At 44.0% G+C, this 19,230-nt stretch overlaps 1 protein-coding gene across 2 annotated transcripts in view; it reads left to right on the forward strand.

Annotated features, from left to right (window-relative positions):
• Positions 1-19,230, forward strand: part of LOC121552442 (tumor necrosis factor alpha-induced protein 2) — a 38,779-nt gene that overhangs the window by 9,313 nt on the left and 10,236 nt on the right. For both annotated transcript variants that reach the window (XM_041865378.1, XM_041865379.1), the window contains exons 5-10: positions 3,792-3,914; positions 4,299-4,393; positions 6,626-6,718; positions 7,131-7,257; positions 12,081-12,206; positions 12,340-12,492. In XM_041865378.1, the coding sequence (XP_041721312.1) occupies positions 3,792-3,914; positions 4,299-4,393; positions 6,626-6,718; positions 7,131-7,257; positions 12,081-12,206; positions 12,340-12,492 (717 nt within the window). The remainder of the gene's footprint in view (positions 1-3,791; positions 3,915-4,298; positions 4,394-6,625; positions 6,719-7,130; positions 7,258-12,080; positions 12,207-12,339; positions 12,493-19,230) is intronic.

Below are 19,230 nucleotides of genomic sequence, written 5' to 3' on the forward strand. Positions count from 1 at the left end.
GCCCCCAGGGGTGATGACGAGGGACGAACGAGACCAGCCGCTAGGGACTCCTTGATGTAGGTCTCCAGAGCCTCACGTTCAGGGCGGGAGATACTGTATAACCTTCCCTTGGGGTAGACAGCTCCAGGGAACAGGTTGATGGCACAATCATATGGTCGGTGGGGAGGGAGTGACAGAGCCTTCTGCTTACTGAACACTTCCCCCAAATCGTGATATGTCTCGGGAACCAGGGACAAATCTGGGGGTTTAGCCTCAATCACCTGACTGGGAACCGAATGGGGACAGGCAGTCTTGAGACAGTTAGCATGACAATCAAGGCTCCAACTCGTTACCTTGCCCGTCACCCAATCGAACGTGGGATTGTGTTCCTTCAGCCAGGGGTATCCAAGGACCAGAGGAACATGGGAAGACGGCAGAATGAAGAATGAAATCATCTCCGAATGATTCCCCGACAACAGCATCTTAACCGGTTCAGTCCTCATCGTGATACGTGCCAGACTACTGCCGTTCAGAGTGGTCGCTTCAATGGCTTCCGGCAATTGCTCCTTGGAAAGCCCCAGCTGTTCCACCAACTCGGCATCAAGAAAGCTTCCATCGGCACCTGAATCGATAAAAGCGTTAATCGCTAAGCTCTGATTCCTGTTCACAAGGGTAGCCGGGAAACGGGGTCTGACAGAGGTACTGAGAGGTTGAAACTGGCTCGCTAAAAGTCCTCCCAACTTTAGCGAGCCGGGCAGTTTGACGACCGCCGGGAACAAGTGGAGATGTAATGTCCCGAGCTACCACAGTAGAGGCAGCAGTTGGTCTTACGTCTATGTTGACGCTCCTCCTTGGTTAACCCGTGCCGCCCCACTTGCATGGGTTCAGAATCGGGAGAGAGGACCTCTCCACTAATCCTTTGTGGGGAGATGATCGACGTGTTCTGGTCCACCACCCGACCCGACTGGGAACTGAGAAGCTGATCGATTGGACGGACCCCATTGCTTCTCCCTCCTTCGCTCTCGGACTCGATTATCCACCCGAATAGACAAGGCTACCAAGCTGTCCAGGTCACTAGGCTCCGGATAGGAGATCAACTCATCCTTGAGCTGCTCCGACAGACCCTGGTAAAAGGCCGCTTGCAGAGACTCCTCATTCCACCCACTCTCCACAGCCAACGTCTTGAACTCGATCACGAAGTCGGCCACGCTGCGAGTTCCTTGGTGAAGCGAAAACAGGCGCCTAGCTGCGTCCCTCCCTCGGACGGAATGGTCGAAGAGCTTTCTCATCTCGGCCGTGAACCCCTGGTATGAAGCCATGCAGGGGTCTTGTCGTTCCCAAACGGCTGAAGCCCACTCCAGCGCTCGACCACGCAGCAACTCAATCACAAAGGCTATCCTAGCCTTGTCTGTGGCATAAGAGTAGGGCTGTAGATCGAACACTAACCCACACTGCATAAGGAAAGAACGGCATCTTCCCAGCTCCCCCTCATATTTATCCGGCGTCGGAACCTTGGGCTCACGGAAGGACACAGCTCCAGACGCGGCAGGCGAGATGGGTGAAACCGGTAGTGGATCCTCCACCGGAAACTTGCGCTGGTTCTGGACCTCCGTCAGACCGGTAGAAAGGTTCCGAACTGACAACGCCATCTCCTGTAGTGCCGTGCTATGTTGTCCCAACATCTTCTCCTGATGGGAAATGGCATGGCGAACAGAGTCCAGGTCCGCTGGGTTCATTACTGGCCGGATCGTTCTGTCACGAGTTACAAAGCCAGAACCCAGAAGCAGACCAGGACAAGGTAAGTTGAAACGAAGGTGAGTGTTTATTTACAAATTCAAGAGTGATGCTGAATAATCCAGGGAACAGAGCGGGCGGCGTTGATTAGTTGTTGGGGGTGCAGTGGTTGATCCAATCATGGCTCGGCAGCCGCCGACCACCAGGCAGAGGTTGGATGAAGGTTCCGGACGAGTGATGTTCATGGCTAACGATCCGGCAGGGAATGGATGTTAGGCCAGAGCCTAAGAAGGGTGATGATCAGGACCAGGTGTGCAGATTGCTGATGGGATGCAGGTGCGGAAATCAAGAGAGCTCCCCGGAGCGTTCCAGAACCCTCGGGAAACTGGAGATCACGAGCAGAAAAACTAGTCCACAGACAGGACCCGACTCAGACTGCCGGGATCGTTACAATGACACAAGTAATTTTTCCAACAATTGTTTACAGACAGATTATTTCACTTATAATTCACTGTATCACAATTCCAGTGGGTCAGAAGTTTACATACACTAAGTTGACTGTGCCTTTAAACAGCTTGGAAAATTCCAGAAAATGATGTCATGGCTTTAGAAGCTTCTGATAGGCTAATTGACATCATTTGAGTCAATTGGAGGTGTACCTGTGGATGTATTTCAAGGCCTACCTTCAAACCCAGTGCCTCTTTGCTTGACATCATGGGAAAATCAAAAGGAATCAGCCAAGACCTCAGAATTTTTTTTGTAGTTCATCCTTGGGAGCAATTTCCAAACGCCTGAAGGTACCACGTTCATCTGTACAAACAATAGTACGCAAGTATAAACACCATGGGACCACGCAGCGTCATACCGCTCAGGAAGGAGACGCGTTCTGTCTCCTAGAGATGAACGTACTTTGGTGCGAAAAGTGCAAATCAATCCCAGAACAACAGCAAAGGACCTTGTGAATATGCTGGAGGAAACCGGTACAAAAGTATCTATATCCACAGTAAAACGAGTCCTATATCGACATAACCTGAAAGGCCGCTCAGCAAAGAAGAAGCCACTGCTCCAAAACCGCCATAAAAAGGCCAGTTTGCAACTGCACATGGGGACAAAGATCGTACTTTTTGGAGAAATATCCTCTGGTCTGATGAAACAAAAATAGAACTGTTTGGCCATAATGACCATCGTTATGTTTGGAGGGAAAAGAGGGACACTTGCAAGCCGAAGAACACCATCCCAACCATGAAGCACGGGGGTGGCAGCATCATGCTGTGGGGGTGCTTTGCTGCAGGAGGGACTGGTGCACTTCACAAAATAGATGGCATCATGAGGATGGAAAATGATGTGGATAAATTGAAGCAACATCTCAAGACATCAGTCAGGAAGTTAAAGCTTGGTCGCAAATGGGTCTTCTAAATGGACAATGACCCCAAGCATACTTCCAAAGTTGTGGCAAAATGGCTTAAGGACAACAAAGTCAAGGTATTGGAGTGGCCATCACAAAGCCCTGACCTCAATCCTATAGAACATTTGTGGGCAGAACTGAAAAAGCGTGTGCGAGCAAGGAGGCCTACAAACCTGACTCAGTTACACCAGCTCTGTCAGGAGGAATGGGCCAAAATTCACCCAACTTATTGTGGGAAGCTTGTGGAAGGCTACCCGAAACATTTGACCCAAGTTAAACAATTTAAAGGCAATGCTACCAAATACTAATTGAGTGTATGTAAACTTCTGACCCACTGGGAATGTGATGAAAGAAATAAAAGCTGAAATAAATCATTCTCTCTACTATTATTCTTACATTTCACATTCTTAAAATAAAGTGGTGATCCTAACTGACCTAAGAGAGGGAATTTTTACTAGGATTAAATGTCAGGAATTGTGAAAAACTGAGTTTAAATGTATTTGGCTAAGGTGTATGTAAACTTCCGACTTCAACTGTATCTGCGACCAGGCTACTTTCAGAATGCTTTAGAATTTGAAATAATGTATTATTTTATAATGTTGTATACAATGTCTTTCAGAACCATAGTGTTAAGCTTACAGACTTGTGATGACCTGTGCTATGTTGTTTTCAGAGTAAAGTCAGGACCTGGCTCTCCAATGCTCTCAGTAAGGAGGAGGAGGGTTGGCTCAGTGGAAAGAGTCCAGAACTCATTGACGGGTACTGCTTCTCTCCTCTGGCCATAGACGTCATACAGGTTGATAGCTATTGGATTACTACTACTACTTCTTCTAGTACTTTTCTGTTTTCAGCCCTGTCTTTGACCTGAACATGTTGTTCTTTGTTTTCAAACTACAGATATGAAGTTGGTTTCTACAAGCTTTCATATTAACATGTCAACCTTGACATAATTCCATTTAAAGGGACATTACCCTCCAAAAACCAAAGTTTGTCTGATATTTTCAGACCTCAAAACAATGAGCACCATAAGTCAGAAATATTTAATAAATCCATGTACATTTCAGACATTTCTAGACTGAATTGAGTTGACATGGAATTGACCCCATCCCTGCTCTAAGCAGTTTTGACTGTAGAGGGTCAGGTTTGATCTGCTAATACTGTATGTTGTTCTGTTTAATAGGCTGTTGATGGGTCCATGAGAGAGGCCAGGACTATTCTGGGTAGTGAGGCTAAAGCCCAGAGAATCCTGTGTCAGCTGGACAGCTTCTTGATAAGGTAGTGTACCCATTCCTTATACAGTGCCTTGCTAAATTATTCATCCCCCTTAGCGTTTTTCCTATTTTCTTGCATTACAACCTGTAATTTAAATGGATTTTTTATTTGGATTTCATGTAATGGACATACACAAAATAGTCCAAAATTGGTGAAGTAAAATGAAAAGAATAACTTGTTTCCAAAAATTCTAAAAAATAAATAAGGAAAAGTTGTGCGTGCATATGTATTAACCCCCTTTGCTATGAAGCCCCTAAATAAGATCTGGGGCAACCAATTACCTTCAGAAGTCACATAATTAGTTAAATAAAGTCCACCTGTGTGCAATCTAAGTGTCACATGATCTGTCACATGATCGCCGTATATATACATCTGTTCTGAAAGGCCCCAGGGTCTGCAACACCACTAAGCAAGGGGCACCATGAAGACCAAGGAGCTCTCCAAACAGGTCAGGGACAAAGTTGTGGAGAAGTACAGATCAGGGTTGGGTTATAAAAAAATATCAGAAACGTTTAACATCCCACCGAGCACCCTTAAATCCATTAATTAAAAAATTGAAAGAATATGGCACCACAACAAACCTGCCAAGAGAGGGCCGCCCACCAAAACTCACGGACCAGGCAAGGAGGGCATTAATCAGAGAAGCAACAAAGAGACCAAAGATAACCCTGAAGGAGCTGCAAAGCTCCACAGCGGAGATTGGAGTATCTGTCTATAGGACCACTTTAAGCCGTACACTCCACAGAGCTGGGCTTTATGAAAGAGTGGCCAGAAAAAAGCCATTGCTTAAAGAAAAAAATAAGCAAACACGTTTGGTGTTCGCCAAAAGGCATGTGGGAGACTCCCCAAACATATGGAAGAAGGTACTCTGGTCAGATGAGACCAAAATTTAGCTTTTTGGCCATCAAGGAAAACACTGTCTGGCGCAAACCCAACACCTCTCATCACCCCGAGAACACCACCCCACAGTGAAGCATGGTGGTGGCAGCATCATGCTGTGGGGATGTTTTTCATCGGCAGGGACTGGGAAACTGGTCAGAATTGAAGGAATGATGGATGGCGCTAAATACAGGGAAATTCTTGAGGGAAACCTGTTTCAGTCTTCCAGAGATTTGAGACTGGGACGGAGGTTCACCTTACAGCATGACAATGACCCTAAGCATACTGCTAAAGCAACACTTGAGTGGTTTAAGAGGAAACATTTAAATGTCTTGGAATGGGCTAGTCAAAGTCCAGATCTCAATCCAATTGAGAATCTGTGGTATAACTTCAAGATTGCTGTACACCAGCGGAACCCATCCAACTTGAAGGAGCTGGAGCAGTTTTGCCTTGAAGAATGGGCAAAGATCCCAGTGGCTAGATGTGCCAAGCTTATAGAGACATACCCCAAGAAACTTGCAGCTGTAATTGCTGCAAAAGGTGGCTCTACAAAGTATTGACTTTGGGGGGGTGAATAGTTATTCACGCTCAAGTTTTCTGTTTCACCCCAAAAAATATTTTGCATCTTCAAAGTGGTAGGGATGTTCTGTAAATCAAATGATACATACCCACACAAAAATCCATTTTAAATCCAGGTTCTAAGGCAACAAAACAGGAAAAATGCCAAGGGGGGTGAATACTTTCGTAAGCCACGGTGGCTCTGGCCACTGGGTCGTGTTCATTAGGCACCAAATGGAAGAAAACTGACGGAAACAGAGAGAGACTACCTGGACTTGTCCAATAAGTAACACTGATTTTCCTTTTCTATTGCAAAACATTTGGGTTGTGTGCCCTAATGAACACAACCTGTCGTAGTTGGACGTTTATTTTTCCATTGTTCTTATGAACTTAAATCACCAAGTTTCTATTGAAAACCAAATAACTTTTTGCATTAAGTTTGAATGGTTTGGCATAGGGCTGTCCACATTGAGCAAAATAATATTTTACTGAAGAACATGCACTTTGATATCCAGCATCATGCTCAAAGCCATTGGATGAGCTTACTATGTTCTGGTTTTACATCCACAGACAAATTGCAGAATTCTATATGACCTTTTTCCTGGGAAATGTTGGTAATTCAACCTTGGTGTTCAACTGTCTTGTTGCAGACTGTCTTTGACCTTGTTTAGTTTATAATGGATATGTATGCTACAAATTAGTAATATGCACTGCAGTGTTATTATTCAACATTTTACTGACATGATAAAGAAGAACCTGGAGATGCATGTTGACATTTTGTACAATGTATATTTGCAGCTATAAGAAATCTCTTGAAGAATTTGTGAAGAGGAGACGGGAGAACACTCAGGCAGTCGTGAAAGCTAACCTGGTTAGCATCGAACAATTCAGGTAGGCTAATGACTGTTGCTCATTTCACCAAGTCATTTGTTTCATGAAATCGCATTTTGTGTGGTAATTTGTTTGGAATTTGAAGGGTAGCTAGCTACACACAAGCTTCATAACACACGTATAACCCTTATATAAAACATTCATAAGCACTAAATAAGCATTTCATACATGCTTTTTGTTTCTACTAATCCCCAACCCCCCCTTCTCATGAAACAGTCTTGATCTACATGCATGCAGTATTGTCTCTTAATCTGAAGGTCTATCGTTTGTTCTACCTATCTACCTACTTTTAGACACTCTAGGAAAGTAGCTTTGAACTGCCATTGTCATTCTATCCCTCCGTGCCTCCCAACCTCTTATTTGAGTTCATAAATCCCACATTGATATAATTATATTGGCTCCTCCTCTACAGAGACTTCATAGTGAGAAGAGAGGTGTCGATCTCAGAAGAGATCCAGACAAGCTGTATGTCCACAATGGCAGACCTGAGAGACTGTGGCTACGGATACTTCACCAGTCCCATACATGAGGAGCTCAGGGTAGGCTACATGTGGCAGCAGAGACACCAAGCATAATAGTATAGCAATACTCCAGTATACAATGTTACCTCTGCATCGTTAATTTGGTTGACTTTTGTCATCTAGTTCAAAATCCCAGACAGCCTTTCTCAAGTTAGATGATTTGAACTTACCAACGAGTTAAACAGGCCTCTGGATAGAACCATAGTTAAAATCTGGGTAACACTTTACTGTAGGTGTCCTTATGCATGCATTCATAAGCCATTATAACAGCCATATAACACATTATAACATTTGTCATAAGCTGTCATAAGTCATTTTCAATAGTTATGAGTCACGGCATGAGACGTTATTTGTCCGGTTATAATGGGTGTTAGAAATCACTGTTCATCCTGTTGTCATATGCTCTAATGTCAACTGTTAATACAACTGCTATTATACAGTCTTCTTGACAACAACATTCTTCCGTGGGAATGTCAGTTCTTCAAATTGTATTTGTCACATACACGTGTTTAGCAGATGTTATTGCGGGTGTAGCGAAATGCTTGTGCTTCTAGCTCCGACAGTGCAGTAATATCTAACAAGTAATATCTAACAATTTCACAACATATACCCTATACACACAAAACTAGTAAGGAATGGAATTTAAGAATATATACATATATGGACAAGCAATGACAGAGCGGCATGGACTAAGATACAGTAGAATATTATAGAATAGAATACAGTATATACATATGAGATGAGTAGTGCAAGATATGTAAACATTATTAAAGTGACTATTGTTCCATCTCTTAAAGTGGCCAGTGATTTCAATAGGCAGCAGCAGCCTCTAATGTGCTAGTGATGGCTATTTAACAGTGTGATGGCCTTGAGATGGAAGCTGTTTTTCATTCTCTCGGTCCCAGCTTTGATGCACCTGTACTGACCTCGCCTTCTGGATGATAGCGGGGTGAACAGGCAGTGGCTCGGGTGGTTGATGTCCTTGATGATCTTTTTGGCCTTCCTGTGACATCGGGTAATGTAGGTATCTTGTAGGGCGGGTAGTTTCCCCTGGTAATGCATTCGGCAGACCGCACCACCCTCTGTAGAGCTCTGCGGTTGCGAGCAGTGCAGTTGCCGTACCAGGCGGTGATACAGCCCGGCAGGATGCTCTCAATTGTGCATCTGTAAAAGTTTGTGAGGGTTTTAGGTGCCAAGCCAAATTTCTCCAGCCTCCTGAGGTTGAAGAGGCTCTGTTGCGCCTTCTTCACCACACTGTCTGCATGGGTGGACTATTTCTGTTTGTCAGTGATGTGTATGCCAAGGAACGTGAAGCTTTCCACCTTCTCCACTGCGGTCCCGTCGATGTGGATAGGGGGGGTGCACCCTCTGCTGTTTCCTGAAGTCCACGATCATTACATTTTAGTCATTTAGCAGACACTCTTATCCAGAGCGACTTACAGGAGCAATTAGGGTTAAGTGCCTTGCTTAAGGGCACATCGACAGATTTTTCACCTAGTCGGCTCGGGGATTAGAACCAGCGACCATTCGGTTACTGGCACAACGCTCTTACCCACTAAGCTACCTGCTGCCCCATCATCTCTTTTGTTTTGTTGACGTTGAGTGAGAGGTTATTATCCTGGCACCACACTCCCAGTGCCCTCACCTCCTCCCTATAGGCAGTCTCGTCATTGTTGGTAATCAAGCCTACTACTGTTGTGTCGTCTGCAAACTTGATGATTGAGTTGGAGGCGTGCTTGGCCACGCAGTCATGGGTGAACAGGGATCACAGGAGGGGGCTGAGCACACACCCTTGTGGGGCCCCAGTGTTGAGGATCAGCGAAGTGGAGATGTTGTTTCCTACCTTCATCACCTGGGGGCGGCCCGTCAGGAAGTCCAGGACCCAGTTGCACAGGGCGGGGTTCAGACCCAGGGCCTCGAGCTTAATGATGAGCTTGGAGGGTACTATGGTGTTGAATGCTGAGCTATAGTCAATGAACAGCATTCTTATATAGGTATTCCTCTTGTCCAGATGGGATAGGGCAGTGTGCAGTGTGATGGCGATTGCATTGTCTGTGGATCTATTGGGGCGGTAAGGGTAGCTCAGCTGGTAGAGCACGGCGCTTGTAACGCCAAGGTAGTGGGTTCGATCCCCGGGACCACCCATACACAAAAATGTATGCACGCATGACTGTAAGTCGCTTTGGATAAAAGCGTCTGCTAAATGGCATATTATTATTATTATTATTGTAAGCAAATTAAAGTGGGTCTAGGGTGACAGGTAAGGTAGAGGTGATATGATTCTTGACTAGTCTCTCAAAGCAATTCATGATGATAGAGGTGAGTGCTACAGGGCGATAGTCATTTAGTTCAGTTACCTTTGCTTTCTTGTGTACAAGAACAATGGTGGCCATCTTGAAGCATGTGGGAACAGCAGACTGGGAAAGGGAGAGATTGAATATGTCCGTAAACACACCAGCCAGCTGGTCTGTGCATGTCCTGAGGACACGGCTAGGGATGCCGTCTGGGCTGGCAGCCAAGCGGGGGTTAACATGCTTAAATGTCTTACTCACGTCGGCCACAGAGAAGGAAAGGCCACAGTCCTTGGTAGTGGGCCTCGTCGGTGGCACTGTGTTATCCTCAAAGCGGGCGAAGAAGGTGTTTAGCTTGTCTGGAAGCGAGACGTCTGTGTCGGCGATGTGGCTGATTTTCATTTTGTAGTCCGTGATTGTCTGTAGACCCTGCCACATACGTCTCGTGTCTGAGCCGTTGAATTGCAACTCCACTTTGTCTCTATACTGATGTTTTGCCAGTTTAATTGCCTTGCAGAGTGAGTAGCTACACTGTTTGTATTCTGCCATATTCCCAGTCACCTTGCCATGGTTAAATGCGGTGGTTCGCGCTTTCAGTTTTGCGCAAATGCTGCCATCTATCCACGGTTTCTGGTTAGGGTAGGTTTTAATAGTCACAGTTTGCACAACATCACCTATACACTTCCTGATAAACTCAGTCACCGTTTCAGTGTATTCATCTAAATTATTTTCGCAAGCTACCCGGAACATATCCCAGTCTGCGTGATCAAAACAATCTTGAAGTGTGGATTCCGATTGGTCAGACCAGCGTTGAATTGTCCTTAGCGCGGGTAATTCCTGTTTGAGTTTCAGCCTATAGGAAGGGAGGAGCAAAATGGAGTCGTGGTCAGATTTGCCAAAAGGAGGCCGGAGGAGGGCCTTATAACCATCCCGGAAGTTCGAATAGCAATGGGCGAGGATTTTAGCAGCGCGAGTACAACAGTCGATATGTTGATAGAACTTCGGCAGCCTAGTCCTCAAATTTGCTTTGTTAAAATACCCGGCTACAATAAATGCAGCCTCAGGATATGTGGTTTCCAGTTTGCATAAAGTCCTGTGAAGTTCTTTGAGGGCCGTCGTGGTATCGGCTTGAGGGTGGATGTACTATAACCGAATAAAATTATCTTGGGAGATAATACAGTCGGTATTTGATTGTGAGGTATTCTAGGTCAGGTGAACAGAAGGACTTAAGTTCCTGTATGTTACTACAATTATTTGTAGTAACATACAGGAATAAGGCTATAACGTAACAAAATGTGGAAAAAGTCAAGGGTTCTGAATACTTTTCTGTATGCACTGTACATGTCCGTACATACACATAACAAGTAGGTCACATGGGGGAGAGCCATTGGAGATGTTGCTTTATTTCTTTTTTCTGTGAACCTTTGTTCTTCTTATCTAATCTAACAGTAGGAAGGAGGGAGAATAAATATAAGCCTTCAGGAGAAACCCCTCCTAAATGGTTTCCGATGTTTGAAGGGCAAAGCATGACTGTGGGTCACAATGTTGTGATCCAAGTGACCACTCAAATCACATGGCCTGGACATTTTACATTTAAGTCATTTAGCAGACGCTCTTATCCAGAGCGACTTACAGGAGCAATCAGGGTTAAGTGCCGTGCTTAAGGGCACATCGACAGATTTTTCACCTAGTCGGCTCGGGGATTAGAACCAGCGACCTTTCGGTTACTGGCACAACGCTCTTACCCACTAAGCTACCTGCCGCCCCCATCTTTGTGGGTTACAGATTGTCCATGTTTTTCTTCCATAAAGTTTTTACTTTGCTCTTCAGTTGTGATGAAACAGTTCACGTATATTCTGGGTGGATAATGTGGATTTGATTTTTACACATTTGTTAAATTCTCATTTTAGTATTATTGTTATTATTATTATTATTATTATTTTCAAATTAGTGGAATAGAGAGGGAATTGATTTTAACTTTAACTAATATGAAGTTGTTATGACGGTACAACTGTTAGCAGTTCATGCTATTCTTCAATAACACAGACCCCAAAGCAAATCAGGGGGAGAAAAGTATATTTATTCAAAGAGAACAAATCATAGTTGTTATGCTGGAAAGTAGATGGTAGATGTTAATTCTTCCCTGTCCTCAATGTTTCTCCACTGAACAAAGAGACATGATGTAGTTTATAGCCTCAAGCCTAGCATGTGGCTGACCAATTAGAATTTCTTGCAATAAAATTGGGCCAATGGCCAAACGCCAAGTATCCTGTTTCAGGCTCAATGTATAGACAATTTCGACCAATGAGAACTTGCCACATGTAGCTATGAATCCTGGACTGAAACCCCTACACAGATTCTAAACAGATGTTGAACTGAAAAACAACTATTTCCATTGATCGTTAATTCCCTATTGACCTATAGTCCTCTATTGACCACTAGTCCTCTGCGTTGTGTATTTATCTTAAAATATTCTTACATGTTCTGACCACTGTTATCAACTGTATCAAGGTTGGATATTGACCTCTGCATCACTTCCTGTCTCCTCAGATGCAGTACCGTAGGCTGTGGACACAGGCCTGGTTTACTGGGGGTCAGATGGTACTGGATGACCTTCTGGGGACGCTGGACAGACACATGCAGCAATTCACAGACCTCAAACCCATTTGTATGGAGGTAAGGTTGCACTCACACACACACACCAACAGATGTGTGAAAACACAGACTCGTACACACACACACACACACACACACAGTGACATAACACACACAGTGACGTTTGTGTGTGTGTGTGTGTGTGTGTGTGTAGGAGCTGCTGGGCCGGCTCCACATGGAGATGATGGTGGAGTATGTGAAGAGGATGATGAAGAGGAAGATGAGGCTGAAGGACAAGGAGCAGCAGGAGGCAGCAGCCAAGTTACTGGCTGACAGCAGCAAACTGAGCACCTACTTTACTGAAGCGGTAAGCACTGTTAATGTACACAAACACATGAAAGTAATAGCATTATTCTTGCTCTGACACACAAAACCAACTCAAACACACACTTCAAAACATTTATACTAAGAATTATTTTATTTAAAATGTTTATGATGTATGAAGAATAAGAAAGAAAGAAAGAAAGATTGAAAAAAACGAATTAACCCCCTAGAGGCCTAATGCATCAATCTAAAATCCCCATCAAAATCTGTCAATTTAAGCTAGAGATATACGTTTTTTTTGCAATCCACTGCATCCTCCGATGTTGCACTTCTGCATCTGCGGTGAAAGGTGGCAGACCTAGAGGTCTGTTTGTCAGACCATGAGACATCCCGAAAATTGGTCTTCTCACGCAAACGTCTGTAGGTTCTGAACGGTTTGACCTACAAACTATTATGCCTACTCTATGGAAAGGGAAGACTCTCACGAACACATTTTGCTCCAAGACCCCCACAAGTGACAGGGGACTCGTACTGTCGATGTGCCAACTTCTGTTTCTAGCGTCCAAACCGTTTGGGCTACAAACTAATGTGACCCCACTGTGGAAAGGGGAGATTCTCACTATGGTGTTCTCCGTTGTCACGGACTCGTCTGAAGGTAACCGGCATCGGTTTAAAAAAATGAATGGAAGTATGAAGGTCGTTTTGTGCCTACCCCAAAAAGGGGTTAAATATGTGTAAAAAAATATATATATACAATATATCCTGAGCTTTCCTATATCTTCTAGATAAACTTCTTCTTCAAAACCTTGTTTCTTATTATTTATTTTTTGACTGTCTTTTTTTTTGCCATTTATGAATGTGTTACTCAATGCGTTTCTCTGGGCTGTAGTAGTAAAGGTCAAATTCAATATTTTATCAAAAAATAATAGATACCTAAAGGGGTCCTACAATTCAAAGTCAAATAGCTAAATGATCCATATGAGCATCTTAAAACAATTCCATAAATCAGCTTAGAACCACCCCCCTCATGGCTACAGCCGTGCTACGGGTCGGTAGTAATTTAGGCAGGTTACCTTAGTGTTCTTGGGCACAGGGACTATGGTGGTCTGCTTGAAACATGTTGGTATTACAGACTCAGATAGGGAGAGGTTGAAAATGTCAGTGAAGACACTTGCCAGTTGGTCAGCGCATGCTCGGAGTACACGTCCTGTTGATCCATCTGGCCCTGCGGCCTTGAGAATGTTGACCTGTTTAAAGGTCTTACTCATATCGGCTACGGAGAGCGTGATCACACAGTCATCCGGAACAGCAGATGCTCTCATGCATGTTTCAGTGTTACTTGCCTCGAAGCGAGCATAGAAGTATTTTAGCTCGTCTGGTATGCTCGTGTCACTGGGCAGCTCGCGGCTGTGCTTCCCTTTGTAGTCTGTAATAGTTTGCAAGCCCTGCCACATCCGACGAGCGTCAGAGCCGGTGTAGTACGATTCGATCTTAGTCCTGTATTGACATTTTGCCTGTTTGATGGTTCGTCGGAGGGCATAGCGGGATATCTTATAAGCTTCCGGGTTAGAGTCCCGCTCCTTGAAAGCGGCAGCTCTACCCTTTAGCTCAGTGCGGATGTTGCCTGTAATCCATGGCTTCTGGTTGGGGTATGTACGTACAGTCACTGTGGGGACGACGTCATCGATGCACTTATTGATGAAGCCAGTGACTGATGTGGTGTACTCCTCAATGCCATCGGAAGAATCCCGGAACATATTCTAGTCTGTGCTAGCAAAACAGTACTGTAGCTTAGCTTCTGCTTCCTGCTTTAGTTTTTGCTTGTAAGCAGGAATCAGGAGGATAGAATTATGGTCAGATTTGCCAAATGGAGGGCGAGGGAGAGCTCTGTGTGTGGAGTAAAGGTGGTCTAGAGTTTTTTTCCCTCTGGTTGCACATTTAACATGCTGGTAGAAATGAGGTAAAACGGATTTAAGTTTCCCTGCATTAAAGTCCCCGGCCACTAGGAGCACCGCCTCTGGATGAGCGTTTCCTGTTTGCTTATGGCCGCAAACAGTAAATTGAGTGCGGTCTTAGTGCCAGCATCGGTTTGTGGTGGTAAATAGACAGCTACGAAGAATATAGATGAAAACTCTCTTGGTAGATAGTGTGGTCTACAGCTTATCATGAGATACTCTACTTCAGATGAGCAAAACCTAGAAACTTCCTTAGATATCGTGCACCAGCTGTTGTTTACAAATATACATATACCGCCACCTCTTGTCTTACCAGAGGCTGCTGTTCTATCCTGCCGATACAGTGTATAACCCGCCAGCTGTATGTTATTCATGTCATTGTTCAGCCACGACTCGGTGAAACATAAGATATTACAGTTTTTTATGTCCCGTTGGTAGGATATTTGTGCCTGTAGTTTGTCCACCTTAATATCAAGCGATTGTAAGTTGGCCAATAGTATCGATGGCAAAGGCAGATTGGCCACTCGTCGCCGGCTCCTTACCAAGCACCCCGATCTCCTTCCGCAATATCTCCTTTTTTTTCTACTGCGAATGACGGGGATGAGGGCCCTGTCGGTTGTCTGGAGCAAATCCCTCTCGTCAGACTCATAAAATTAAAATTATTTGTCCAGTTCAAGGTGAGTAATCGCTGTTCTGATGTCCAGAAGCTCTTTTCGGTCATAAGAGACGGTAGCAGCAACATTATGTACAAAATAAGTTACAAACAATGCGGAAAAAATAGCACGGTTGGTTAGGAGTCCATAAAACGGCAGCCATCCCCTCCGGCGCCATCATTCCAACCCTGAGCCCCGGCTCTGTTCTTGCTGATCAAAAACTGTTTTTGTGTGCTGCCTAACTGATGGCTGTACTGTGTAAGCCTACGTGGCAGTTCAGGAGGAGAGTCAAAAGGCTTCTTCAGAAATTAATTGTTGATTTAGGCCTAGTCCAAAAAAGGAACTATGTTGCGTGCGGACTAGCCTATAGCCTATGTTCTGTTCAGTTTGAGAAGGAGAGCGTGAAGAGGAGGACTGGAGGTCAACTTTGATAGCTTATGTCACGATCGTCAAAAGGAGCGGACCAAGGCGCAGCGTGATATGAGTACATACTTTTATTTTAATTCACCACACGAACAAAAACAACAAAACGATACGTGAAGTCCTCGGTAACATACACAAACCTACACGGAACAAGATCCCACAAGACACAAGTGTACAACAGGCTGCCTAAGTATGGTTCCCAATCAGAGACAACAAGCAACAGCTGATTCACGTTGCCTCTGATTGAGAACCACCCCGGCCAACATAGAAAACACATGAACTAGAGACTGAACATAGAACACAAAACATAGACACTACACACCCTGGCTCAACATAAAAGAGTCCCTAGAGCCAGGGCGTGACAGCTTGGCACTACTATAATAGATTTGATTAAAAACAATATGTTTCTTGCCCATGATGTAAGCCTATTTATCAGAGTTATTGACCTCACAATAAGCCAAATTCGAGTAACTTACATTGTGATGCTGAAACTTGAAGCAACAGCCACGGCAAATTGAGGGGGTATGAGAGGGTAGGCCTTTTTATTATAGAAAATGGCAAAAAGCACAGGCCTACCCCTTGTTAGCCTAAGATTTTAAAGAAAATAAAACGGATCTGATTATATAAAATGATCTATAATAGTGATGATTAATGCTAGAAACAAGCTGTAAAATACTTGGGAAAGACATGACTCTGAAACGTATGGGAATGTCATTGTTTAGTTTCTTTGACATTCAGAGGCTGAGCTACAACCTTCTATAACTGAGGAGACAAACAATGTACTTTGCTTGGGAAGTAATCTAATTCTGTCACTGTCAATTGATTAAGCTATTCACTTTCTGTACAATAGAGGATGTTAAAACCCAGACAGCTTTTAAGGAAACACTCGGGACCTGCTCTCATGGAATAAATGTATCCAGCAGGTAACGCTTAAATTTTTCTGCACCGGTAGGCCTGTTCTGTCCCGAGTGGAAAGGTAGGCCTAACTTTTAAAAGTACCATGCTCAGATTCATAATGACGTCTCAGATTTAATTATTTGTAAAGAAGACACACTGATTTGGCATTGGAGAAATATGATAAGATGAACACATAGGCCTCTCTCTCTGTCCATTCTTAGCCTGTCATTTCAGTCATTTGTATTAAAAAAGATTCTGCTATAGAATGATGTAGAATTGCATGAAATTTTTATAAAAGGCAATTTTTTCTCGGACCTGCAAATATGATAATAGATTCATGCAACGCTTTTACTATAAAGGAGATATTTCCACCTCTACTCTTGTCCATGGTGGTCTGCAAGCCCACAACCTTCTGGCCCGCAGCCCTGTGCACTATAAAAATTCCTGCGTTGCCATGTAATGCTTACAGGATGAAGAACAGTTTATATACAGTGGGGAAAAAAAGTATTTAGTCAGCCACCAATTGTGCAAGTTCTCCCACTTAAAAAGATGAGAGAGGCCTGTAATTTTCATCATAGGTACACGTCAACTATGACAGACAAATTGAGGAAAAAAAATCCAGAAAATCACATTGTAGGATTTTTAATGAATTTATTTGCAAATTATGGTGGAAAATAAGTATTTGGTCACCTACAAACAAGCAAGATTTCTGGCTCTCACAGACCTGTAACTTCTTCTTTAAGAGGCTCCTCTGTCCTCCACTTGTTACCTGTATTAATGGCACCTGTTTGAACTTGTTATCAGTATAAAAGACACCTGTCCACAACCTCAAACAGTCACACTCCAAACTCCACTATGGCCAAGACCAAAGAGCTGTCAAAGGACACCAGAAACAAAATTGTAGACCTGCACCAGGCTGGGAAGACTGAATCTGCAATAGGTAAGCAGCTTGGTTTGAAGAAATCAACTGTGGGAGCAATTATTAGGAAATGGAAGACATACAAGACCACTGATAATTTCCCTCGATCTGGGGCTCCACGCAAGATCTCACCCCGTGGGGTCAAAATGATCACAAGAACGGTGAGCAAAAATCCCAGAACCACACGGGGGGACCTAGTGAATGACCTGCAGAGAGCTGGGACCAAAGTAACAAAGCCTACCATCAGTAACACACTACGCCGCCAGGGACTCAAATCCTGCAGTGCCAGACGTGTCCCCCTGCTTAAGCCAGTACATGTCCAGGCCCGTCTGAAGTTTGCTAGAATGCATTTGGATGATCCAGAAGAGGATTGGGAGAATGTCATATGTCATATGGTCAGATGAAACCAAAATAGAACTTGTCGTGCTTGGAGGACAAAGAATGCTGAGTTGCATCCAAAGAACACCATACCTACTGTGAAGCATGGGGGTGGAAACATCATGCTTTGGGGCTGTTTTTCTGCAAAGGGACCAGGACGACTGATCCGTGTAAAGGAAAGAATGAATGGGGCCATGTATCATGTGATTTTGAGTGAAAACCTCCTTCCATCAGCAAGGGCATTGAAGATGAAACGTGGCTGGGTCTTTCAGCATGACAATGATTCCAAACACACCGCCCGGGCAACGAAGGAGTGGCTTCGTAAGAAGCATTTCAAGGTCCTGGAGTGGCCTAGCCAGTCTCCAGATCTCAACCCCATAGAAAATCTTTGGAGGGAGTTGAAAGTCCGTGTTGCCCAGCGACAGCCCCAAAACATCACTGCTCTAGAGGAGATCTGCATGGAGGAATGGGCCAAAATACCAGCAACAGTGTGTGAAAACCTTGTGAAGATTTACAGAAAACGTTTGACCTGTGTCATTGCCAACAAAGGGTATATAACAAAGTATTGAGAAACTTGTGTTATTGACCAAATACTTATTTTCCACCATAATTTGCAAATAAATTCATAAAAAATCCTACAATGTGATTTTCTGGATTTTTTTTCCTCATTTTGTCTGTCATAGTTGACGTGTACCTATGATGAAAATTACAGGCCTCTCTCATCTTTTTAAGTGGGAGAACATGCACAATTGGTGGCTGACTAAATACTTTTTTCCCCCACTGTAACTGCATATCTAAGACTCTGTTCTGTCCAAGAACCGAGGGTAAACGGTAGACACGTTCTCTGCTATCCACTTTGTTTTCGTTATTATTTTGGGTATAGGGGGGAGGGTCACTTTTTTTTGTTCAAGCGTTCAGGGAGGGTTCAGGTAAAATATGTTTTGCTGAAAGGAGGGCCATCCATTTTCTTTACAGAGAGGTCAGATTTTCTCCCATGTGACCTTTATTATAAATAACGTTCAGTCCCTTATATATTCCTGATTGGGTTGTCTTACACCATGAGGAGTAGATCTCTACCCATTACTCAGTCCATGTTTCCACTGTACTGCAGCCTGTAAGGGCCTCGCTTTTTCAATTTGTACTTTATCTAAAGGTTGTCATGTTTGGTTAAAGTCAACAAAGTCACAGCATGGGGAATGTGTTTGTAGTGGAGAAGCTAACTCTAAATCCAATCAACCCATTTTAAATGTTCTTCATGATCAATTGTATTGAGAGAAAGCACCTTTCTTATTGAGTGAACTTCTGCCACCTCTCTCCCTCTATAGTCTGTTTCCTACAGTGAAGGATTCTCCCAAGAGATCATACCTTACACTGTAAATGACTTTCCTCTGCTTTTTCAATGACTTCTCTTTCACTTATCCATATAACGTTCACTCCCTATGCCAGTGTTTCCCTGGTCCTCCATTACCCCCAACAGTACACATTGTTGTTGTAGCCCTGGACAAGCACACCTCATTCAGCTCATTGAGGGCTTGATGACTAGTTGCCAACTTGAA

The sequence above is a fragment of the Coregonus clupeaformis genome, chromosome 36, assembly GCF_020615455.1.
Source record: "Coregonus clupeaformis isolate EN_2021a chromosome 36, ASM2061545v1, whole genome shotgun sequence".
Classification (NCBI taxonomy): domain Eukaryota; kingdom Metazoa; phylum Chordata; class Actinopteri; order Salmoniformes; family Salmonidae; genus Coregonus; species Coregonus clupeaformis.